Consider the following 24648-nt stretch of genomic DNA (forward strand, 5'->3'; position numbering starts at 1 on the left):
AAAGATTTGGGTCATTTCTTTCCAGGGGCGAGTTTTCTTTACCGATGAACGGATAATTGCGTAGTGAATTATAATAATAATTGTTTCATACGAAGCACTTTGGGTCATTTAATGTTGAACTTCGAGGAACTCAATATTAGTTTCTTTGATTCGACCAACGTATATTGAATGTCGACTTTGTCTTCGGGATTAATCACGTACCGAACTTATTCATGAAAATGTTTGCCCAATATCGTCAAACTTGCTCGTATCCCTCATTGATTAATCGAATGTTAAAAGGTTAGGTATATCAATATTTTTTTCTATTTACCATTTACTTAAATATATTTAAAGAATAAAGAAAAAGAAATTAATACTTAATTATGGTTCAAAATAGCTTGATGGCAGCTTCCAAATATTTTCAATTTCAAGCTGAAAGTAGTTTTATCCCCTTAGCAATATTCAGTTGCACCATGAAAGACTTTGGTAACTATAACAAAGTATTGAAGTGCTGTGTAGCACTGTGTCGATGACATAATTGAAATTCAAAAAAAGACACGTGTGGTGCTATAAATTTCCGTTTTGGTAAGTTATAGGGCTGAAAATCTAACAAAGACTTAGACGAATTATTCAGACTAAGAAGGAAATTTTAGGGACTGTTTATTTGAATGAGAATCCGTATGGTGTGTAGGTACGGAAAGAAAAAATCTCATAAAAGCATTTTGAATTGCATAAACACTGACTAAAGGCTTGCCAGATAGAAGTTTAGATAACTCTTAACAATTCCTCTTAGATACAACAGGGACTAGATGATCAGGCCGTGAAAAAAATTTAAAAAAAAGAAAAAAAAATATCAGGAGCCCTTCCGCATCTCCGTAAAGAATAATTCGAGACAAAAGTTTCACGCATTGCCCTAGCAGCTTATTTTCTTCGCATGAACAAATCTTTGTTTCACGGATGAATTGCGTGTGCTAAAGAAAGTATTTCGTGGGTGATTCGTAACGCGATCTTCCGGACCTGCTTTAGGCGTATTCAAACAGAATTAAATTAAACTTGTTTTCAATTTACAGATTCTGCTTTGGTCGCGAAATACGCCTCCATACTCCGCTCCCTTTGTGTAAATCTTATCACTGATAACCATATGCCTTGGATGTTGCTGGACTAACATCAGGCCCGCGTCAGGGAAAGTCATGCAAGGGTTGAAGGTTCACGATATACAAATGCACCAATAACTAGCGCAACAAGAAAGATAAAAATAAGATCAATTTTTCCAGTATATACTGAACAAGATAGCTCATTAAAGTTTTCGCCATCAGAGGCCCTTCACAATTTTGCTGAATCCGTCCAATTTCGTGCATCGATCCAGTGTGTGGAAACGCGTGCAAGAAATTAAAACACAAATTATATCTACTTAGTGCATTTATCAAGCACTTTCTCAGTAGTTTATAATTAAATGAAATTATTAGAAAGTAGAAACGAGCCGACGAAAGTGAATACTTTAGTGCTGCCACTTAGCAGTCGATTCTTATTGAATATTTGGCCCCTGCAGGGGACCAATCGCAATGCTACACTTGCATCGGCGGTTCCTAAATTTATACCTTGGAAGTTCTTTTAATGATGATTTCCCCTTGGCTCTGTCTGGCCGACCTGAAAATCCACAAAAGAGCAAATTATCATGTCTTTTGTTGCGATACGCATCTTGAATTATTTAACGAAAACGCGAAAAAGGGAAGAAATTTGCTCCCATACGATGGATTAAAGTATTAAATGTAACAATGAAACACTTTCAAAAGCGTTTACAACCTTTAATATATAAAAGTTTGTTTTGAAAATAATAAAAAAAAACCAAACAAACATCGACACAGGCTTAACAGGAACATAGCACAGTATCATTTGGAAACTATTTTGGAAACAAGCCAAGTCTTCTAATCAAAACTGTGCACTATACATAAGCGGAAGAGGGTTTACACTTAACAGTAAACAGTTTTCGTTGTGCAATGTTTCCATTAGAAATGCAAATCAGCGATATTAATTCGCGAGAGGTGTTAAATCTGCAAAATACGTACCTCTTAGGTAACCAATTAAAATGGTGAAACTTTTTCACACGCAATACATAGCGTATTCACTGAGCATTTTTCGTAAGACATCAGAATAAACGAGAGCTTTCTCTCACTTAAATCATAGTTTGTTTTTGTTGACTCCGGCAACTACCTTTAATGTCTTTGATTTCACAACGAGCTCTGTTTAGATCACTGAGGCCCATGCCTGTCAGTCAACACGGAGCGTGTGCTTATAGTGTGCCGTGTTTCAAATGAAGTTGAATAAAACAAGTTTAGAATTGAACATATAGTTAAGTGAAGCCGTTACATTAGCGATATAAAGGGGCAAGACTTCACAGGACTTCACAGTATCGAGAAATGCTCTGATCAGATATAAACTCAATTGGAGTTCATTACAGAAGAATATTGCAGCTGCTAACCAGCTAATGCGTAATGAAAAAGTATTATTCGATGTAGATCGGTTACCTACGTGGCATGTATGAAAGCTTTTTCAGTATTGCACAATTACTAACACAGAACGCATAAGATATGTTCGTTGAACAAAACGAATTTTATATCTTAATGTCAGTTTTCTTGTTGTAAAATCAAAAGTGCACCTGTAGGCCGCCTTTACATCGAAATTAGCATCTGCGGAAAAAGATCCTTTCTTTGCCTTTTTTTTTGAGTTGTCATGCACAAAAGAACTTCATCATCCAGCCGTTTTTAAAAGTCCCCCAGCCATCGATCATCACAATGCAAAATTTCAATTTTACTGCTGCTGTTTACATGCGAGTAAACTTTTAATATAAAATTGTCATTACCCGTTGTGTCAGTGGGGCAAATTTGGATGATTTCTTTGGCAACACCTATTTCCAAAAATCGTTTACCGCTTGACTGTAAATGGAAATGAGAGGCAATACGGAAATTTATCGACCTGGGTGCATTGTTTGCGGTGGGACGGGTATAATACAGGTATTATGTATGATTGACAGCTTTCAACGGTCGACTAATAACATCCACAGAAAAGCAGTTCTCTTGATGATGCGTTGAAAGTTTTTCATTTTTTTTTTAATCGACCAATAGAATGGCAGCTTTTTATAATCATCTTATGCCTTTATATTTGAGTAGTATTGTGTGGTCTTTGCCATTCGCTGAAAATTCTTAAAGTCCAAACGGGATCAAGACCAGAAGTAAAGTTTCCGCATCGTTTCGCTGGTATATACGACGATATCGTATCCAGGTATGCGAAATTTTCGACACAAAAAAACTTCTTCTTTATATCTATAAATATATATTTTTTCTTGTTTCTCCGGCGTATTTTTCAACCTAGTTTTCCGTGGCTGTTTTAAATATATATTTTCTTGCGTGTAACAATAGAAATGATTGATCATATTTCTATTTTGTGAACACAGCTCATTTTCCGCTATAACTTTTAGCCTTGAGATTTTCTGAACATTTTGATTTGAACAAACTGGACCTCAAAGCTTGATGTTTGAACTTAAGGGCGTTTCTACTCGTTGACTATTAATCAGTCGTTTCGCCTCCATGAGTCACCCACAAAATACAAAATTAACACCTAATTCAGCTCCAAAAAAAGGAAAAAAGGGCACTGTTCAGAGCTTTTCACAAACCGAATCAAGTAATTTTTATCCCAAAGTTTGGAAGTTCAGGATCTCCGATTTATCAGAGAGTTGTTTTTTAAAAGCAAATACTGCCATTGGCGTTCTTTTTCTGCTGTGTTTTATACAATATCTGGTCAACCAAAGCACCTGGGACATGCTGAGTAGGTTCCCACGATATTTATCAATCAAGAAAATGCGCGTTTCATAATTCAAAATAACCCAGAGCACAACAGTCTTTTAACTCTACGATTATATCTGACAAGCTAATATCGCAAATTCACCCCAAGGAAGGTTGAAATATTATGTTTATAATGGTTAAATTAAAAGACTGATTTTCCATTCAAATGCAATGGCAAGGACTGGCATTTGGAAGTAATTTTGGAATCTTAGTGTTAAATAACATATGGTCAGTGATCGTAACGCATGATATATCGCCTGTTATTGGCGAAATCCATTTTAAACATTGAAATTTAAAAGGTGTTTATATTTGTCAATACGTAGGTCACTGTTTGTATTTTTTATTAGTGGACTTCAGATAGGAGTTTGATAAACGAAAGGCTATTAATTTCAGTTGTCATCACGGTGTCAAAATGCGAGAAAGACTGAACAAGTTCTCAGTATAACAGAAACCCTCTGCTTCTGTTAGGTATTTGATGTTAACTCTTAACAGAGATTTAACTTATATAAAATGAATCGAATCAGAAAACCCCCGAGTCTTAAGTGCAAATATATCCTAGCTTCTGTACAAAGAGAGTTAAAAATTCCGATTCCTTAGGTGAAATTAGATTATAAGGTAATATTTGCTTTTTTCGAGCTACCAAAGTATTTTATATTATTTCTTTCGAACCTAGAAGATGCTGACTAAGATTGATCAAGATATTTTGTGTTGTTATCTTGGTTAACGATTTCAACGGATGTCTTAGATGTTTCATATTAATCAATTTCCTTCCAAGAACAATACCATTTTTCATTAAAATATGTAGAAAACGTGGGCAATTTTCCATTTTGAAAGTAAGACTTTTTAAAACGAAAAAGTAGAAGATTATCTCTCGATAAACTTCAACACGAGTTAAGGAGCAAGTAATACGTTATTTGGCGATGAGGTTTTTTTTTTCAAAAACATTTAGGGTGCAGAGTTGATGAAACAATAATTAAGTTTAGGCTGAAACATGTTTCGTTGTCAGTGTGATCTTAATCTTTCAAACATTATTCATCGGGTAGTTCCTGACATTCAATGCTTAATTAAAAGCAATATAGGATCGAATGGTTTAGATGCTTGTAAACTACTGGAAAACAAAGCACAAGAATTTACTGAATTATTTCAAGAACTTTTTAAACGCTGAAACCTGAGTCAAAGCGAATTTTAGTTCCTATCCATATTCTTTCACACACGCAGCATTTATTATTCAGTAAATCAACTGGATATAAACCCCTTAACATTGGCCTTATAAGTAATTAAAGCCTTTATCTTCCAATTAATTTCCATTCAAAGAAAATAGAAATTGCTGCAGGGATTCTATTTTTGGACTGAGAATAGAACTTTTCTTTGACTAAATGATTAGAATTGAGCTGTGTTTGGAGCGGTATCCACGGAGTTAAGTGATTGATTTAGGATAAAGTGATTGTTCGGTTTCTTTGAAGATTTTATTTGCTTCCTTCAAAACCACAGGCTAGTGGTTGTTCTTAAAAATTTGGCGGCAATATTAGTGAGGCTTAATGGACCTTATGGATTCAACAAGGACTGCTGACGCATGAAACAGCATGAGGAGCTGTTGACAATTAACTTGCTGATCGACCCAGCACGCAGACTGCAAGCCATCGTTTACCCGCTTTAATTTTACATTTGGCATAAAATTTAACACTCGCAGAATAGGTCGATTCTAAAGTTCAAGACTCGTCCTATTTTTCTGTTTATAAACGAGTAAAAAGCTACAAATGTGCAACTGAGGAAATGCGCTAAATCAACGACAAAACGACAGGAGGATTAGCTATGTTTGGTCTGTAGAAAACGGCTTTTAGCTGTAAACAGGACGTTTACAGATTTAAAATTGTTTACCACCTGTACTCGAAAATAAGTAAAATAGTAAAGTGAAACTAAAACCTATGTAGGACCCCGTGAAGGAAATCCTTTTTTTCTTTGAATTCATCGAAGAAAACAGATTTTGATAAAAAAACTGATCCCTTTGTGGTAATATTTGATGTTCAATCAGCGTTCTCACTTTTGAAAGATATTTTACTTTAGTCGAGAATATTTCCCGTCAGAGCCACTTGCGAGCAACCAGCTGTCGCAATTGGCTTGCATACCCGGTTCCAAATCTCGGCTTGACGTGCATTTATTTAGGCTATTTTCTGCTCCCTATATAAAACAATGGTTGTTTTAATTTCTCAGCTTGGGAGAATGCCTTTGTGTCGGTAGTCAAAATTTAAGCCTCTTCAAAGGCGAGCTTATTTCATTCAAACCATCAGTTTCTGTCATGATCACATCACCAAACAGAGTTTATTTTGTATGTTCTACGCAGAGAGGATGTAGGTTAATAGAGTTATCTACATAGTAGAGGTCCCGGGATCGGGATTTGACCAAAATACGGTGCTGGAATCGCGAGAAGGCTAATTAACGTGACGGGATTTGGGATTTGACTGCTACCCGGGATGCGGGCATAATTTGGGCATAGGATGCATGATTTTTTATTTCTATCTTTTGGGAATTCGGGAAATCGTCACTACCCATGCCAAATAAACGTTAACGTTCTAGCAGCCAAGGCGAATCAACCAGGTGAGCACTAAGTGGTCTCTCCTTTCAAACCAAACCTTAGAGTGTGACTGGTTGTAACCAGATTTTTACACTTATCCCCGGTGTAATACCTGAAATTTGGTTTGGCTTTACATGACGGCGTGCAACCCTTTAGTACAAACTGCGCACATACTCAGCCAAATAACACTGGTTGAAGGTGTCCTTTTATTCCCTTTCCTGCATTTTATTTCGTCATTTTGTAAAAAAAAAATTGGTTCTTCAGTATTCTTTAGGGGGAAGTGTTCTTTAGCCTTGAATTACAGTCTAACCGGCTCCTCTCGCGGGTGATGTACGTAACTTGCGGTTTTTGTTGTAAGTTTTGCGAAACTAGCCTAACAAAATTAGACAATTTCTTGTCCTTAAATCACAATCTCAATTTTTATATCATTTCAGATCCAACACAATGAGATTTACAGTTTTCGTGGTCCTTCTTCTTGGTTTTGCTGGTCTTGGTAAGGAATCTCCAGTATCTCACCTCTATTCTAGATCCTATATAAGGGCAAATGAAACAAGCTTGTCCCCAGACCCAAAAGTGAAGGTAAAGGTAACGGTTAAGTCTGCATGCGAGCCAAGTGGCCCATCAGGCCGGCGCTTATTTCCGGTTTCAGTAGCATGAAGCGACTAAGCGTTTTTCGTTTCCCTGTTGATAGATGCTACACCCAGCATTAAATTCGCCGGTACCAATGTATACACCTGGTTGGAGAGAGAGGCACAAAAACCCGAAGTAAAGTGTCTTGCCCAAGAACACAACACAATGACCCCGGGCAGGACTCAAACTGGGACCGCTCGATCGATCCAGAGGCGAGCGCTCTGACCATGAGGCAACCTCGCCTCCCAAAAGTTACTTCATGTGAACGAAGCTGACTAAAGACGTTATTTCGCATGTAACTTGTGTCAATTCAAATCGTGCACACTGATAAAATAATCCCTGAATTACAGAGGAAAAGCGATAAATGTCTGATTTAATTTGAGAATCAAGGATAACGATAACGACTCCTCCTTTCCTTCCAACTTTCCTTCTCTCCTTCCTTCCTTCTCTCCTTCCTTCCTTCCTTCCAACTTTCCCTCCTTCCTTTCTTCCTTCCTTCCTTCTTTCCATTTTTCCTTCCCTCCTTCCTTTCTTCCTTCCTTCCAACTTTTCTTCCCTCTTTCCTTCCTTCCTTCCTTCCAACTTTTCTTCCCCCCTTCCTTCCTTCCTTCCTGCCAACTTTTCTTCCCTCTTTCCTTCCTTCCTTCCTTTCTTTCAACTTTCCTTCCCTCCTTCCTGTCTTCCTTTGATCCTATACATTTCCCAAAAATTTATCATTGCGCGATTTGCTGCGTTTGAGTGAAACAAACTTCACCAGATTTTAAATATTGTTTTCATTTCACCTAAGCGCCTCACCTACGCTTTTTCGAGTATTTTTTAAGTCTTTGCCTCGTTTATTCGCCGATTTTAAGCTCCGTTGGCTGTTCCTATATTCCAAAAGGAACGTTCCTCAAGCATCGACTGTTCCTCGTTTTTGTGTTCCTATTGACCATAAGAGGACCAGATTTTTTACAAGGTAGGAACAAAACGTTCACTCTAGTGTAAAAGAGGAATATTTCGTTTCGAGTTCCAAACTGTAAATGGTACATATTAGACTCAAATTGATGAATTAAGACTGTTTTGTTCCAAGTTCCTATCTGTGCATGGAACACATTGTTCCGAAATTGATAAATTAGGACTGTTTTGTTCCGAGTTCCTATCTGTTAATGGAACACATTGTTCCCAAATTGGTCATTTAGGACTGTTTTGTTCCGAGTTTCTATCTGTTGATGGAACATATTGTTTCCAAATTGGTAAATTAGGACTGTTTTGTTCCGAATTCTCATATGCCAATGGAACATGTCGTTCCCAAATTGATATTTTAAAGATCGCTTTGTTCCGAATTCCCATCTGTAAATGGAACAGTTTGTTCCCAAATTGGCCATTTATTACCAAATTTTAGGACTGTTTTGTTCGGAGTTCCTATCTGTAAATGGAACAGTTTGTTAAACAATTGGACATTTAGGACTGTTTTGTTCCGAGTTCCTATCTGTAAATGGAACGTATTGTCCCCAAATTGGTTACTTGGGAACAGATTTCGGATCATTTTTTTTTTAACGCATTCTGATTTTGTTCCCAAATTAAGGTGCTCTTTGTGAATTAGGCAAACAATAGGGCGCACCTAGACCTGCTTGGGCAAGTTTGGTTGCATCTCACTGTCATGAATTGTGCACAATAGTAATGAGGGCGGGCAAGTAAGGGCATGCCTTGGCAAATACAAACATGTATGCAGTTCCTTTATTTGTCATCGACTCCTTGGTTATGGTTCAGATTTAAAGGAGATCGTGTTGACCAAATGCTCTTCAAAAGGCAAAGTGAGCAAGTAGTGCAAAGTCAATCGGATATCGATGGAGCATCACCCAAACCAAAACGGCTTCACCTGGAAAAGGATGAAACCGACAGCTTGTATCACTACCCAATACAAGAGTGTGACCATGATGGATTTCAAAGTCAAAGAGGGTGCAGAAAACATGTTAATACGAAACACAGTTGATTATTTTATTTCGATGAGAGGCCCAATTCGAAAGAAATCACAGAATCGCTAAAGGTAGCAAGAAATGTTCCAATTCCAATTCAAGATCAAACAAGTGAGACCACAAACACATGCCGGAAAGTTACTTCCCTCATTTTAATTGTCGTGTGACATTGGCAAAGTATTCACGAGATGGTTGACTGGAGTGGTGGCGGTTGCAAGAAAGATCGCGCAGCTCAACAAATAGTGACAAGATGCTTTAAGTTTCTTAGATTTTGTTTTGAAGACGAGGAAGAGTTGACCTTTGACGTGGTGGACTTTAGTTTGTGTTCTCCCAATTTCTTGTTCAAGTTTATCGACTACTTACGAGACGAATGCAAGCTTAAACATGGTTTGCGTTTAGGCTACATAGATGCCATTTCTGAAATAATCGACTTCAGAAAACTTCATGGCGCGCCGGAGGCAATTCTTCGAAAGTTCTCTTCAACAGAGTTGTACCTCAAAAGAGCGCGAAAGACGGTTGCAGAAATGACGAGATTGCAGTGGACGCAAGGTTTTGACATTGAAACACTGGAAGCAAGAGGCCACTGGGCAACAATGGAGTTGTTGGAGGTGGTGAAATTTCATCTGCCGCGTTACGAAAATACCCCGAAGATTTGCAAATCGAGTCCAGCTCAAGTTAATCCTTAAGACGTGACATTTGCCACGAAATTCGTTGCCATGTATCTGTTCATCAAAGTGAAGGGGCCGCGTCCCATGACTTATCAATATTTGACGGTGGACACGATTGCTACAGCTAAGGAAAAGGGTGGATTCATTGATCAGAAAACGTTCAAGACTGCTGGAAAGTGTGGATTTGATTCTTTGATTCTGACTGATGCAAACATGCAAGTTCTCAATGGCTACATCTTGTACGTCAGACCGCTGCTCAAACCCGAGTGTGATTTCGTTCTCGTCAAGAGAAATGGCGGCCAACACGGTAAATTGGGCGAAATTATGAGCAAACTGGTTTTGATGCTATTGGAAAGTACATTCATCCTACGCGTTATTGCCAAATTGTTGAGACGGAAAGCCTCAATCAACTCACCAGTGAGGAGCAAAGGATTTTGTCGGAAGACCAGAAGCACAGTTCTGCTGTTGCCAAAGTTCACTATCAAAAGCGGAGATCGCGCGAAGCTGCTGTGAAGGCTCGCGAGTGTCTACAAAAGCTTTAAGGAAGCAAGGGTTCAGAGATGGACGAAGATGTACAGGCGAGGTTTGGCGGTTCAACTTCTAGCTCGACACTGTAAGTTGAAACTATGGAAAAGGCAAGCCTGTCTCCTCCCAGGAAGGTTGTCATTCCCACTGAGAACCTGCGAAATCAGAGGAAACTTCATCGGGTGATGAAATTCACGGCAGACGAAGACGATTTTCTCAAGCAAGGAATTAACAGGCACGGATATGGACAATGGACGGCCATTCTTAGAGATCCCGATTTCAAATTTCAAGAGGGAAGAACAGCAGATTCTCTCTAGAAAAGGGCTGGACTCAAAATGCCGCTAGTTTAATAACACCACAAACGTGTACAAAAGTAGTCAGTCTTAACGTCAAACTCTGTTCCTCTTTCAACTGCATGTACATATATAATCATTAAACAATTAGATCAGTCAATCGTAACTTCAACTTAAACTCTTTCTGCGCCTAAACTTGGTACAATGATATTCGTTCCGTTATTAAGTGTCATTTCTATTTATGACTGAAGTAATTCAGCAGTGTTTTTTTGCGGCCTCTTCTCACTCACTTGACTGTGAGCACGACGCTTTGACCTCTTTCGCGTACTACCAGTGCTGTTACGCATTAACTCTTCTGAAACCGCCAGGTCGTAGACGTTTGAACTTGCACGCGACGGCGAGGTCAGTGGAGCATCCCTGGGCAGCGGCGTAATGAACAAGCTTCTTTCGTTCTCACTTTCTGACGCTGTCCCAGGCCGTGTCCCTCCTGTCTTCTGTTGTGAGTCTGTAGGCAAAGATCCAACTTCTTCTTTGGTTGGCAAGGCCTCAAAGACGCATTTCACCAAATGCTGGTGTCCCCTGTCTAATAGACCAAGGGAGACGCACGTGCGCCTCCGCTCCTCTAAGGCCTCTCTAGAGCCAAGCGTGCCAAGGTTTTTGTGGTGGTTTCTCGGCTTATCTTCCCATACTTCCCGGTATGCCTCCAATGAATTTCTTGTCGCGGGATGTTGGGTAGAGTGCAAGCGCCTTAAACAGTCCCGCAACTCTTTTTCCATCTCCTTCAGCCACGCACCCTCGAAGGCTTTCCGGGCAGATTGGCGACGCGTGTCTTGTTCGGCTTCCGTTCGGGCGCGTGTAAACCTCTCGAGATCTCTCGCGATCGGCGAGGGCATTGGTTCATCAGATTCCTCGGGAAGAAGCTCTGCGTTCTGGCTAGACACGCCTTTGTCCTTTAACCAGGCTTTTCGCTGAGCGTAACGCTCCTGCTCAAACAGGACTCGTCTTTGTTGCTTTGCCTGCTCCGTTTCCAGCATGTGGGTTATTATCCTATGTTGAAGACTCTCTGGCTTCAACGTTCCAAGCTGGTTTTCCAAGATATCTACGATGTCGCCTGATTGGCTGCACAAATCTGACTCACTTTCAGTGTCTGGCGCGGCGTCTTGTGGGGTTTCGTCTTCTCTAACAGATTGATTGCTTGTGTCGTCCGCTCCCTGGTCTAAACACAAAGCGCGTAGTTCGTCCTTTTCCTTTTCTTGCAAGATCCCTTCTTCCAGGAAAGATTGCTCTTCGTCTGTTTCAATTGGGTCTCCTTCACCATCATTTCTACGTGTCTTAGCCTTTTCGGTGGCCCAGAGTACACAGTCTATGGGGCCACGAGGCTGCACTCTTTTGTGGGTTTGGCAGGCTACGGAATTCGTACGTGGACAATCGTCTGTTCATTGCAGGCTGGTCGGAGGGACCGAAGTCGAGCTTCTGCTGGCTTATGATGATCATTGCGCATCTGTTGATAAATGATTTTGTCGCCTGGTATTTGACGTCGTATGCCGAGTAACCTCCTTGCGTCAACGTTTTCCAGTCGTCGATGTCAAGTATAGATTCTGTAGCTTCGTCTATGAATATCACTTCGGTGAACTCAGAGATCATAGACTTGTTGAATGCTCGTTGTTTAGTCACCGTGGCAACGTTTCCGTGGTGCACAAGGCCCAGGATTGGAAAAAAGAGACTTGCTTAACCGCTGTTTGCGTCTCCGACTAAACAAGGCACTTTATATTTGTGCTTCTTCTTGTTGTAGCTAAGCACCTTCAAGAAATCTACGCAGAAGTTTGACTGTTCTTCTGGACTTAGGCTGTTTTCGAGGATCTGGCGAAAGTATTTTGGATCTGGTTCTTACGTCGAGTCAAAGGGAGAAAACGCTCTGGGAGATACTTCTCCAATTTTATCTTCTTGGATGGCATCATTCACGAAGGACCTTTCTTTTAGCGACCAACAGACACCTTGGTTGACTTCGATTAGGTCGTAGTCAATTGCCAGTGGTCTAAACAATTCGCAGTAGGGGTCGGCTAATAGCTCCACCACTTTTCTCATTTCTCGAATGAGTCTAGGCCCTGCTTTCCTTTTTGTAGACCTTTCTCCTGTAAGTGGCATAATTGAACTTTTCCATTGCAATGGAAATGCCGTCAACTTATCTGAGAACCTCTTCTCGTCGGTTTGCACCATGGGGCTGAGTTGTCGCGCTGCGATGTTCGAGGATGTGAATCCGAACTTGTCAATTTGTAACTTTGACTCGATAAGGCGTTCTATCGCGCTGGCCAAAGATGATTGAAACTTCTTGCTGATGATGGTAACTCGCACTACATTCTCTTTGCCACACTCTTCCAATTCTTGCGAACTGATTAAGTCGATATCATCGCCAGTAACTTTCACGGCTTCTTGTTTGTAGCAATGCCGATACGATGATAGAACGAGGTCCTGCATATGTTGGTTTTTGTGGTCTTTTAAAACTTTATGAAGCTCTTTCATGGCAGGACATTCCTTTCCGTCTTGGAATTGAATCTAAAAGGCATAAAGTAGAGCGTTTTAAAAACTGTGTTGAAAATTTGCAAGATTTTAACCGGCTGTCTGACTCCTCTAGCACCCATGGTTATTCCAGACAGCCAGCACTTTATTTTTTTGCCATGTAGTTTGTTTTCCTTAAGACTGTAAACTTATTTAATTGACTATTAATAGGTGTTGTTTTCGTTTCTCGAAAACGTGTACACTCATAAATAAACAGTGTGCATTCTAAACAAGATGCTTTACCTGATCCACAATAACGTCCACTCCACAATTCAATAACGCTTTGTGCACGGAAATGGGACTTGCGGGAGCACCGTTTGGCGTCGTTAGCGCGACCCAATAGGAAATCGCCGGGCAAAGGGCTTTGTTGACAGAAGCCAAATTTCTATCGAGCCACTGCTGTGAAGTGGAACTAGGTACTTGGCTTGATTCGAATTCTTCGTTACTGTTATCACTTTCATCTTCACCTTCCTGGATACTTCCTTTTTTTTTTCTTGAGTGCAAATTGCACTGAAGAAGAACGCTACGTTTGATATATCTGAAAGAAAGTAGGATAATGTGCGTCAAGAATTGAACATGTGTTATACAATCTCATTCTGTCATTTCAGCCTTTGAACAATTACAAACCTGAAATCGCTCTACCACAAATATCACGTTGCTGGCAAATCGAGTTCCAAGCCTTTGGCAAAGCCTTTTCTTTCACGTTACAAATGCATTTTGCACTTACAACACTGCATCTCCCACTGATTACGGGAGCCAATTAACAGATTGCAGCGCTCTTGACCGTTTCGCTGTTAAGCTGTTGACATGGCTTCTTTGCTTTCCTCTGTCGATCGCTGGTTGTAAAAAAGCTACAAGTCTCCTGCTTAAATATCATTGATGGAAACTTGTGACTAAATCTGACAGATCTGGCACATACCTTACCATATATGTAATATGTGGAACGTTAAGGTGTCTCACTGATGACCTTGTGACCGCTACTATGCATGAAAAGTTGACACCGTTGTCATTTGCCTTTCAACTCGAGATCAACGTAAACAGTTCAAGTGTTACTGAAACCATGCGGCTTCTTTACCCTGACAATACTTTTTCCTTTTCATCCGGTGTATAATCTTTCAAATGAAATGTGTTAACGAGGAACCGATAACAGTAGCGTAATTATCCCAAAAGCCCTGGACTTGTTTTTGGGGCCCTTTCTGCACCTCTAGGATGAAAAGAGCTTGTTACTTCAACTAGATATGAAGGCGTTTCACGCCGCTCATCAATCTTAATTTGCCATTGATGATGAAACTAAGGTCAAATGCAAATCACTAACAACACTATTGTAATCAAGGGAGCCTTTTCTGCTTCAACAATAGATTTGTCTTTCCACATTTCTTTATTGCGTTCTCTGGAGAGTTTTCTAGTCATTCAGGCTAATTCACGTCGAACATAAAAAATAACAGATTATCATAATTTCAACACGTAAACAACTGCTTTCAAAAAGTTTAAAACTGTTTGTTAGAGTCTTTAAGGACTGAACTGATTTAACGAAATGAGCACTCAAAACAAGACGTTTCATACTTTCAATTTGTTGTACAAACATCTCTGAGTTATTTGAAGCTATTTCAGTCAGTCAGAGAAATTTAAGAGTCCGGAAAATCCGAATTTTCCGACCCCCAAGTAAAGAAGTTTGAAGTCTTGAAACTTACAGTATGATTTAACAGCGAGGGGAATACATTAAGCCATGAGGAGTTCATTTGAGATGGCGGAAAAGACGGATTTTCCGGATTTCACTATATTACTTCCGTTTATTCCTGTAAGTATCTTATATACTATTATAATAATAATATTATATAAGATACTTACAGAAATAAAATGAAGTAATATAATAACGGTGTTTAATATTCACATTTCCGTGAAATCCGGAAAATCCGTCTTTTCCGCCATCTCAAATAAACTCCTCCTGGCTTAATATATTCCGATCCCCTTGCTGTGAAATCATACTGCAAGTTCCCAGGCTTCAAACTTCTTTACTTGAGGGTCGGAAAAGTTGGATTTTACGGATTTGATGGAAATATAAGTAACCAAAATCCGTTATTACATTACTGCTCTTTTTTCTGTAGGTATCTTTAGAAATTATACGGTAGAAGTTCCGGTTAGGTTTGTTCCGTTTGGTTTGCAAGTATAACCCCAATAACTTGTAGCCGTTTCGCCGTTATCATAAATTGCCAATTTTGCATCAAAGTTTGAAAGAGGGCACGCCAGTAAGTCGCAAATTTGATCGGTAAATGGTCTGAAGGAGTGATACTTGAACCAAAGAGGAAAAGAACCGAAAAATTTTGGGAAACGATCCTCCACATTTCCCAAAATTTTTACAGGGTTTATTTTACTGCCTTCGAGAACATCAAAGTGCTCTAGATTTTGAAGCTTGGTTCTATTTTACCTAAACGTTTAATAGATGCTTTTTTAGCTTTAAAGCTGAACTTGTTGGTTTATTTTTCACAAATTTTAAGTTTTTTCGGCTGTTCCGATATTTGTAAAGGAACGTTCCTCTGGGATCGAGTGTTCCTCATTTTTGTGTTCCTATTAACCTTAAGAGGACCAGCTTTTTACAGAGTAGGAACATAGCGTTCACTGTAAGGTAAGACAAGAACATTTTATTCCGAGTTGTCAACTGCAAGTGGAACAAATTGTTCCCAAATGAGTGATTTAGGACTGTTTTGTTCCGAGTTCCTTTTTGTACATGGAACACATTGTTCCTAACTTGATAAATTGGGTCTGTTTTGTTCCGAGTTCCTATTTGTGCATGGAACACATTGTTCCTAACTTGATAAATTAGGACTGTTTTGTTCCGAGTTCCTATTTGTGCATGGAACACATTGTTCCTAACTTGATAAATTAGGACTGTTTTGTTCCGAGTTCCTATTTGTGCATGAAACACATTGTTCCTAACTTGATAAATTGGGTCTGTTTTGTTCCGAGTTCCTATTTGTGCATGAAACACATTGTTCCTAACTTGATAAATTGGGTCTGTATTGTTCCGAGTTCCTATTTGTGCATGGAACACATTGTTCCTAACTTGATAAATTAGGTCTGTTTTGTTCCGAGTTCCTATTTGTGCGTGGAACACATTGTTCCGAAATTAATAAAGAAAGACTGTGTTATTCCGATTTTGCTATCTGTGAATGGAATATATTGTTCCGAAATTGGTCATTAGGAACAAGTTTTGGACTTTATTGTTCCGATTTATCGACCCGTTAACTATGTATTGTGTCACTGAATAGGCGTGTACAGACCTGCCTGGGCAAGTTTGGGTTGTATCTCACTGTCATGAATTTTACACAATAGTAATGAGTGTAGGCAAGCAAGGGCATGTTTTGGCAAGTTGAAACGTCCTTTTGTTTCGGTTAAGATTTAAAGGCGATTGTGCTAGCCACATGTTGTTTAAAGGGAAAAAATGAGCAAGAAGTGCAAAGTCAATTGGTCAGATGTCCAAGGAGCATCACCCAAACCAAAGCGGCTTCACTTGGAAAAGGATGAAGCAGACAGCTTTTACCATTGCCCGATACAAGAGTGTGAACATGATGGATTTCAAAGTCAGAGAGGCTGTAGAAAACACGTTAGCACTAAACACAGTTGGTTCTTTTATTTTGACGAAAGGCCCGATTCTAAACAAGTAACAAAGTCGCTGACGATTGGAAGAAATGAAGATGAGACAAGCGAGACCACAAAGCACAACGTGAAGTTACTTTCTTCATTTCCATTATCATGTAACATTGGCGAAGTATTCACGAAATGGTTGACAGGAAGTGCTGGCGGTTGTAAGAAAGATCGTGCCGCTCAACAGATAGTGACAAGGTGCTTCAAGTTTCTTAGATTTTGCTGTGAAGATGAAGAGGAGTTAACGTTTGAAGTGGTCGACTTTAGTTTGTGTTCTCCAAATCTGTTGTTTAAATTTATCGACTACTTACAAGATGAATGTAAGCTCGGTCATGGTGGGCGTTTGGGCTACATAGATGCTATTTCTGAATTGATCGACTTCAGAAAACTTCATGGCGCATCAGAAGCAGTTCTAAGAAAGTTCTCTACGACAGAGTTGTACCTCGAGAGAGCCCGAAAAACAGTTGCAAAGATGATGAGATTGCAGTGGACACAAGATTTAGACATCGAGACTCTGGAAGCAAGAGGGCACTGGGCAACAATGGAGGAGTTATTGGAGGTGGTGAAATTTCATCTGCCGCGTTACGAAAATACCGTGAAAATGTGCAAAACCAGTCCAGCCCAAGTGAACCCCTCAGACCTAACATTTGCCACAAAATTTGTAGCCATGTATCTGTTCATCAAGGTGAAGGGATCGCGGCCCATGACGTACCAATATTTGACGGTGGACATGATTGCCACAGCTAAGGAAAACGGTGGATTTATCGATCAGAAAACGTTCAAGACGGCTGGAAAATATGGCTTCGATTCTTTGATTCTGACCGACGCAAACATGCACGTTCTTAACGGCTACATCTCGAACGTTAGACCGTTGCTTAAGCCCCAGTGTGATTTCGTTCTCGTCACCAGAAATGGAGGTCAGCATGGCAAACTGGGCGAAACTATGAGCAAACTGGTTTTTGATGCAATTGGAAAATACATTCATCCCACACGTTATCGCCAAATCGTCGAAACGCAAAGCCTCAATCAGCTCACTAGCGAAGAACAAAGGTTTTTGTCTGAGGACCAGAAACACAGTTCTGCGGTTGCTAAAGTTCAGTATCAAAAGCAACGATCGCGAGAAGTTGCCCTGAAGGGTCACGAGTGTCTTCAAAAACTTCAAGGTACCAAGGGTTCCGAGGTAGACGATGACGTACACGCAAGACTTGGCGGTTCAACGTCCAGCTCCGGGCCTTCAGTTGAGACAGCTCAGAATAAAAACAGCTCGACCCCCATAAAGGATACCCTGCCTAAGAGAAACTTGCACCTTCAGAGGAAAACTCGTCATGTTTTAAAATTCACGAAAGAAGAGGATGATTTTCTGAAGGAAGGGATAACTAAGCACGGGTTTGGACAGTGGACAGCTATTTTGAGAGATTCCGATTTCGCATTTCAAGACGGAAGAACGTCGGACTCTCTAAAGAAAAGGGCCGGAATGAAAATGTCGCTAGTTTGATAAAGAGACTGGAAAAGTGTGGACACTGACTTTCAATGTAAAGCTGATGGGTGTAAGCAGAGTTTGTTGTACACAAAACAGACAAAAATCAATTGCTTTATTGTAAATGCATCTTCCTGTCTCCAGATGACAGCAAACTCAACAAACATGTTATATTCTTTTGGAACTGGCCTATCGCCACTGTCAATATCACTGTAGCATAACGACTGTCTAGTTCACAGTGCTTTCAAGAACTATAATCTCTTAATGTAACTAATAGCCATAATATTTTTCCTTTAATTCACATCGTGTGCAAAATAGTCAAACGTAGCATAAGCGCAACGTGGTATTCCTTAACAATGCACACACTAATACATGTGCAAATATGAACATAGAAAGAATAAGTCGCACGCAAGCTGTCTTATTACAAGCCCATGAAACTACCAATCTACGGTTGCGTACTAGTCTGCATAAAACGAGTCAGGGTCATTTGCTGCTTGGATGGATGCGCCTGGCTTTGAAAGTGCGGCCTCTTCACTGACGTAGCTCCTACAGGGTTGTGAGCTCGAGCAATGCCTGGGGACGGTGGACAGATAGCTTCCACGTCGTCATTCGGAATGTACATTGGTGTCTTTGGTGCCGCCGACCAACATTCTTCGTCGTCTTCGTCTGAGCTCCTGCTTCTGGCAGGCAGATTTGCTGGACGCTGGCTGGGTGGGAAGACTCTCACTGGCAGCGGAGAGAACAGGTCTCGTATGAAATTCACGCAAGAACGGTCTACCAGCTCGTTGCTAAGGCAGAGCCTCTTGCGTTCTGCCAGGGCAGCCGGTAGTTTCAGCGTTCCATGACGCTCGTGATAACAGCGCAGTTTTTCGCAATTGATTTCCAGGAGACTTTGCATCACTCTTCGTTCTTCTTCGTCTCTTGGATCTTCCATTCTTTCGCTTTGCTCAGCCATTTCCTTCTCCATAGCTAAAAGCCACGGCTTCCCAAATGCTGTTCTGATCCTTTCCTGTTCCTGATCTTCTTGAAAGGCAGCGAGGTCCCTTCGAATCGGTGTGGGCAGCGGCTCGTTATGGTCGTGCGGGAGCAACGACACGTGCTCCACCGACACTCCCCTCGTTTGTAAGAAGTGTTGCCTCTTCTTATAGCACCTTTCTTCAACCCTTTTCAGCCTTTCCTTTTCAGCGAGATGACTTTCTAACATGTGGCTCAGTTGGCGGTGACGTAGAGAGCCAGGTGAGCATTGTGCCAGCCTAGCTTTCAAGGTCGTCAGGGTCTCGTCTTCATCGGAATCGCCGACATCTTCAATGGCGTCCTCTTCACAGCTTTCTTCTCGGGATTGCGGTTCTGTCAGAAGGCCGCAACTCTGTTCTCGTCTACAATCGCCCTGGGCGGTTCCGTCGACTTCTTCGTCTATTAAAGAAACGCTCAAAATGGTGCGCAACTCCTCCTCAGGCATACCACTTTCGTGCACAGTGGGCATTGTACTGGCCTGACTGCTCGGGCTGTCTCCTACGATATTGTGCGCCCACACAATGCAATCCATAGCATGTTTCCTCAGCCACTTGTTTGCTTCAGGTTCGACACGAGGAAGACTCTTGAAGTGGTACTTGCGCAGGCGTTTGTCCATAGCTTGATTGTGAGCTGCACCAAAATCCATTTCCACCTGGCAAGTTATGTACATGGTCGCAGTGCAATAGAAACCTTGAGCCTTTTTCCACTTCGCGTCGTGCGACGTGAAGCCCCCTTGACATATAATTTTCCAGTCATCTATGTCGAGCAGGGTGGCATATGCCTCGTCTAGGAAGATAACCTCTGTCAGGTTGTCGATCATAGCCTTGTTGAAACTCTTTTGCTTCGTGACGCGAGCAATTCGGCTTAGGGGAATGATCTGAAAAACAGGTGAGAAGAGGCTGGTCTTTCCGCTGTCAGCTGAGCCAATAGCACACAGCACAGGCTGTTTGTGTTCTTTGGGACGGAACAACGCCAGGAAATCTGCACAAAACTGCCGAATTTCATCTTCTGTTAGGCTGTTCCTTAGGATTGCCTCAAAATATCTTGGCTCCGGGTCCTTGAGTCGGTCGTAGTCCACAAACGCGCGTGGAGTTGTGAGACCCTTCTGTTGAAAAGAGCCAAAACAAAAGCACATCAGACAGTGCTACAGATCGTAAAGATTGGGTTTGAAAATTTGATTGTATCTTCTTATTTAAATGTTAAAACAGTCCAGTGTATTCTTCTCACCTGAGATTCTGAGATAATCCCTTGGACGAACGACCCAGAGGAAAAGCTCCAAAACCACCCGTCTTGTACTTCGATCAGGTCTCTGTCAATCTTAATTTGGCGTATGAAAGAGCTTTCTGGCTCGCTTAGTATGGGCAGAACACGTTGAATATGCTGGACCAGACGGTCTTTGAACGCTTCGTTTCCCATTAGGCTGTGGAGGAACGTTTTCATGGTACACAGATACTGGAACGTGAACTGCGATTTGGCCGCCAGTTTGTACACCTCGCCGCGATACACAGCATACTGCAGCTTTTTCATCACAATTTGTATATCGTTGCACAGGACTGTTACTGGACAGGATAGGGGTTTGTGCGGCGGATCTGGTAGTGCTGTCTGCGATGTACTTTGCAGGTTGTTATCAAATCCAAAGGTGTCTAACACGAGACCAGCTCGGCGTAATTCCGAAACGGATGCTGCCATCATCGTTTGAAAACTCTCAAGAACGACACGAAGGCGAACGACATTTTCCGTCGGCGTTGACTCTTGGGATTCTTCGTGGAAGTCACCATGAAGCTCCTCTTGCAGAGCCCTGCCAATCAAAACAAAAGGTTTTGCTTACGTAAGGCAATGCAATATCTCCCTGGTATTACTTTGTGAAAGTGAACTGCTGAAATCAAACTCGCGATGTTTTGAAAATGAGAAGATAAAAATTGATCAATTATCGATAATCGAATAACAGTCTCTTTTCACCGGGCAATGAAGCATGATTACTTTGATTTTTCAATGATGAATAGCATTTTTTACCTTTCTGACTATTTATGTTTGTTTATTATATATTTACTTTCATTAGCGTGCAATTTAACAGAAATTCAAAGAATATAAATTGGTCAAATTAATCTACTCACCCGAGGCAATGCTGGTACGATGACTCCACTAGTTGCATTAAGCAGAGGTTTTTGTGGTCCTTAAACACTTGACACAGCTGATTCAGGTTATGACAGCAGTTTTTCTTTCGTGACGCCCTTGATGCATAATATTCCAAACCGCAACTTGCGACAGCTCTTTGGATTCTAAGTGCATTAATGACCGAGCCATTGTTTGTTTGGCAAGCCACCCAGTAAGATATGGCTGGGAATGTTTGCTTTCCCGGCGATGAAAGCTGGGACGCATTGACGGGCGATTCGTCATTCGATTCGTCACTCTCTCTGGTCTCCTGCAATTGTGGCCTTTTTCGCTTCTTGCTGTCCAATGTTGACGTACTTATCGCCGAAAAAAAGAAGCAAATTTCCGCCAATTTTGACAAGGTTAAATCGCATTCGTCGCGTTTCTCGCATATCCAGTTCCATGCTCTTTCTCTTTCGGCGTCGCTAACCCGCCAAACGCACTTAAAAGCAACAACCGAACACAGCTTTTCAACCCTCGCAACTATCTCGCACTCCGCCTTATCTCTTATTGCCTTGCTATTTAACTGAGAGCAAGGTTTGCTCATCTTGCCACATGAACATGAGCATGAACTGAGCCGTTTGAAGTTCTGACTACCCTTAAATACTGTTCCGTCACAAACATGAACAAATTTTCATTCTCAAACCCGCCGGAGAGAATAGCAGAGCAAATCACAGGTGAAAGATTGAGAACTCCATTTGATCACCACCAATAGCTTTGCAATATTCTTTTTCTCTAAATTCTTTCGTTGAGCTCAAAAACAAATAATGGCTTTCACCTAAACACTCCACAATACAAATCTCCAAAACAAGTTAATGCTTTAATACATTTGATGAAGAAAAGATTACATAAGCGTTATGTAACCTATCAATAACTTTGATATCTCTGACAAATTTCTTGTGGTTAGTTCCTTTTGAAAATAATAACGGAAAAAAGCTGATAAAGTTAAACAAATGTATTCATGCGTATGTGATGTGATGAACAATAATAAGTTGATGAGGTGAATCTTACTCTGTTGTTGGCGTGTATACTGGGTATGGCGTATACTACGGATATGGCCAGAGTTGATTAACAAATTTACTCAAACCCGCTATATACGCTTAAACCGGTATATACGCCAACAACAGAGTGAGATTCACTTCATCAACTTACCTTTCATTTTTACTGTAAGTATTTTGATACTTACAGATCAAAACGTGATAGGGAACAGAAATTTTGGGAAACGATCCAACTTTCCTTCCGTTCTTCCTTTCTTCCTTCGATCCAACTTTGATTCCCTCCTTCCTTTCTTCCTTCCTCCCAACTCTCCTTCCCTCCTTCTAACTTTCCTTCCCTCCTTCCAATTTTCCTTCCCTCCTTCCTTTCTTCCTTCCTCCCAACTATCCTTCCCTCCTTCCAACTTTCCTTCACTCCTTCCTTTCTTCCTTCATTCCAACTTTCCCTCCCTCCTTCCAACTTTCCTTCCCTCCTCCCTTTCTTCCTTACTTCCAACTATCCTTCCTTTACATCTCAAAATTTGCTTATTTTCCTCTTTCCATAGGGCAAGCTGTCACGCGATGCCTGTCATGCCTCAGTGATGATAGCGTAGAGGACTGTGACGGAAAAGGAGAGGAAGTCATATGCCCAGAAGAAGAAGTTTGCACCATGTACATTATCTCAAAGGAATTGAAAGGAGTGTCAAATCACCGTTTCATAAGATTTTGTTCGTCCTCGGGACAAATTGAAGTCTTGCAAAAAATGTGCTCCCTTGGACCGTTGCCTATCCCGGGGCTGGGAACGACTAGGTGCATTGCCTATAAAGAACGCTGTAGTTCAGAAGGTTGCTTTTACGACGCATGAAGCAGTGATATGGTCACGCATGTAGTTTGCACTAGTTCATTAAGCGCAATTTCCTTGTAGAGAGGTAGAAACCGCCTAAAAACACACTGTATGTTGTTTGATCGAAGGAAAAACGTAAAGCTGCATTAAATACTATAAAATACTACCGCTCCCACTTTTTATTGATCTTTACTATACGGTATTGCAAGGTTTAAAAACCTGTCCAGGTGGGAACGATTTTGAGGCGAACGTGCACCATTGTTAAAAAGGGCTCAAAATGTAGTCAAATCAAAAAACGAGTCAAAAAGTCATACATTTTTGGTCCAGTCCACCAATCGCACTTTTGGATTTAATGATGCCAGGCGGCTGAAAATTGGTTGTCTATCTTAAGCGTTTTTTTTTTATCCTATGAAAATTCAATCAGCACACGACGTCATGAGATTCAATACGGTGATCATGAGAAGGCAATTAGTTGGGGCGGAGCGAATTAACCCCAGCAAAAATTGAAGCGTCGAAAGTTTATAACTGAGGCATTAAGAGGCCCTGGGACCTGGGTCTTTCCGGACCATTTCCAAAGGAGCTCTATAAACGCTGGATCCTGATTGGGCAAAAGAATGGTTGTACTTTTGTGCCCAATCGGCGAACAGCGACTTAAAAGAGTCGAGAATGTCCTGGTCCCTCTTAGCAGCCGAGGAATTGGCTCGAGGAAAGGATGGCTCCCGGTGAAACATAAAATAAAGAGATATCACCGTTTGGTTTGAAAGTGATTTTTATTCTCACAATCTGTTTCAACAACTCAGTGTACCAGTCCAGCGCATATATGGTCCCGAAAATGAGCTCCGAAAGACTTTTAGAGCCAAGAACATGATTTAATCCAAGACGTCCCCGAAAGTGGACTAACGAAATTTGGCAACTTCGTCATAGTCCATATAAAATGATTTCTGAGAGGAAGTTACCAGTCTAGCGCATGCATTAGCGTCAAAAATGAGCAAGGATATGATTTACACCAAGACGTCCCCGAAAAAGGAACTAACAAAATATAGCAACATTATCATACTCCATAGAAAGTGTATTCTGAAATAAAGTTACCATTCCAGCGCATCTGCTCCCGAAAATGAGTTCAGGGAAAGTTCCAGGGCCAAGGATATGATTTAAACCAAGACGTCGCCGAAAGTGGACTAGCGAAATTTGTCAACCTCGGCAAAATCCATGGAAAAGTTTTCTTGGAAAAAATGGCCGAGTTAGGGGTTAATGCGGGAAACGTGCAGCCGTGTAAAAAAGGCTAGATGTAGCTGATTAATAGACAAAAAAAACACACAAAATAAAGACAGGGCATACTTTGTGTACAAAAGGAGTTCGTAAAATTACAACAGTTGACCATACTCCGAAAATTAGTTCCAACAACGCTGATTGGCTACGGATAAGAATCAAACCAAGACGTCTCCGAAAATGGGCAAGCGAAAGTCTTATTCAAACCTCCCAACGAAACTGGAGAAATTTACGAACAGGTTAACTAAGAATTCGTGATG

General features: G+C 40.9%; 3 protein-coding genes and 1 pseudogene across 3 annotated transcripts; 2 read left to right on the top strand and 2 right to left on the bottom strand.

Annotated features, from left to right (window-relative positions):
* The first annotated feature begins 2910 nt into the window (after positions 1–2910).
* Positions 2911–24648, top strand: LOC145489870 (uncharacterized). Its single transcript, XM_081468939.1, has 3 exons — positions 2911–3258; positions 6825–6883; positions 22842–24648. The coding sequence occupies exons 2-3, from the start codon at positions 6835–6837 to the stop codon at positions 23138–23140; spliced, it is 348 nt and encodes a 115-aa protein (XP_081325065.1). The 5' UTR covers positions 2911–3258; positions 6825–6834; the 3' UTR covers positions 23141–24648.
* Positions 11794–14409, bottom strand: LOC145490920 (uncharacterized; annotated as a pseudogene).
* Positions 16393–18154, top strand: LOC145489287 (uncharacterized). The gene has a single exon (XM_081468249.1). The coding sequence runs from the start codon at positions 16457–16459 to the stop codon at positions 18152–18154; it is 1698 nt and encodes a 565-aa protein (XP_081324375.1). The 5' UTR covers positions 16393–16456.
* On the bottom strand, positions 18120–22174 carry LOC145489290 (uncharacterized). Its single transcript, XM_081468251.1, has 4 exons — positions 21265–22174; positions 21110–21129; positions 20378–20973; positions 18120–20255 (listed from the first exon to the last, which is right to left on the bottom strand). The coding sequence occupies exons 1-4, from the start codon at positions 21846–21848 to the stop codon at positions 18582–18584; spliced, it is 2874 nt and encodes a 957-aa protein (XP_081324377.1). The 5' UTR covers positions 21849–22174; the 3' UTR covers positions 18120–18581.

Source organism: Orbicella franksi, chromosome 6 (genome assembly GCF_964199315.1).
Source record: "Orbicella franksi chromosome 6, jaOrbFran1.1, whole genome shotgun sequence".
NCBI classification, from domain to species: domain Eukaryota; kingdom Metazoa; phylum Cnidaria; class Anthozoa; order Scleractinia; family Merulinidae; genus Orbicella; species Orbicella franksi.

Excerpts from the sequence above, each read along its gene's own strand:
- LOC145489290 (XM_081468251.1), bottom strand. The coding sequence starts at position 21,848 with ATGAGCAAACCTTGCTCTCAGTTAAATAGCAAGGCAATAAGAGATAAG. Across the intron at positions 20,974-21,109 it reads TAATCATGCTTCATTGCCCG|CAAAACCTTTTGTTTTGATT; the intron begins GTGAAAAGAGAC and ends GCCTTACGTAAG. Across the intron at positions 20,256-20,377 it reads GGATTATCTCAGAATCTCAG|AAGGGTCTCACAACTCCACG; the intron begins GTGAGAAGAATA and ends TCTTTTCAACAG.
- LOC145489287 (XM_081468249.1), top strand. The coding sequence starts at position 16,457 with ATGAGCAAGAAGTGCAAAGTCAATTGGTCAGATGTCCAAGGAGCATCA.
- LOC145489870 (XM_081468939.1), top strand. The coding sequence starts at position 6,835 with ATGAGATTTACAGTTTTCGTGGTCCTTCTTCTTGGTTTTGCTGGTCTT. Across the intron at positions 6,884-22,841 it reads TCTTGGTTTTGCTGGTCTTG|GGCAAGCTGTCACGCGATGC; the intron begins GTAAGGAATCTC and ends CTCTTTCCATAG.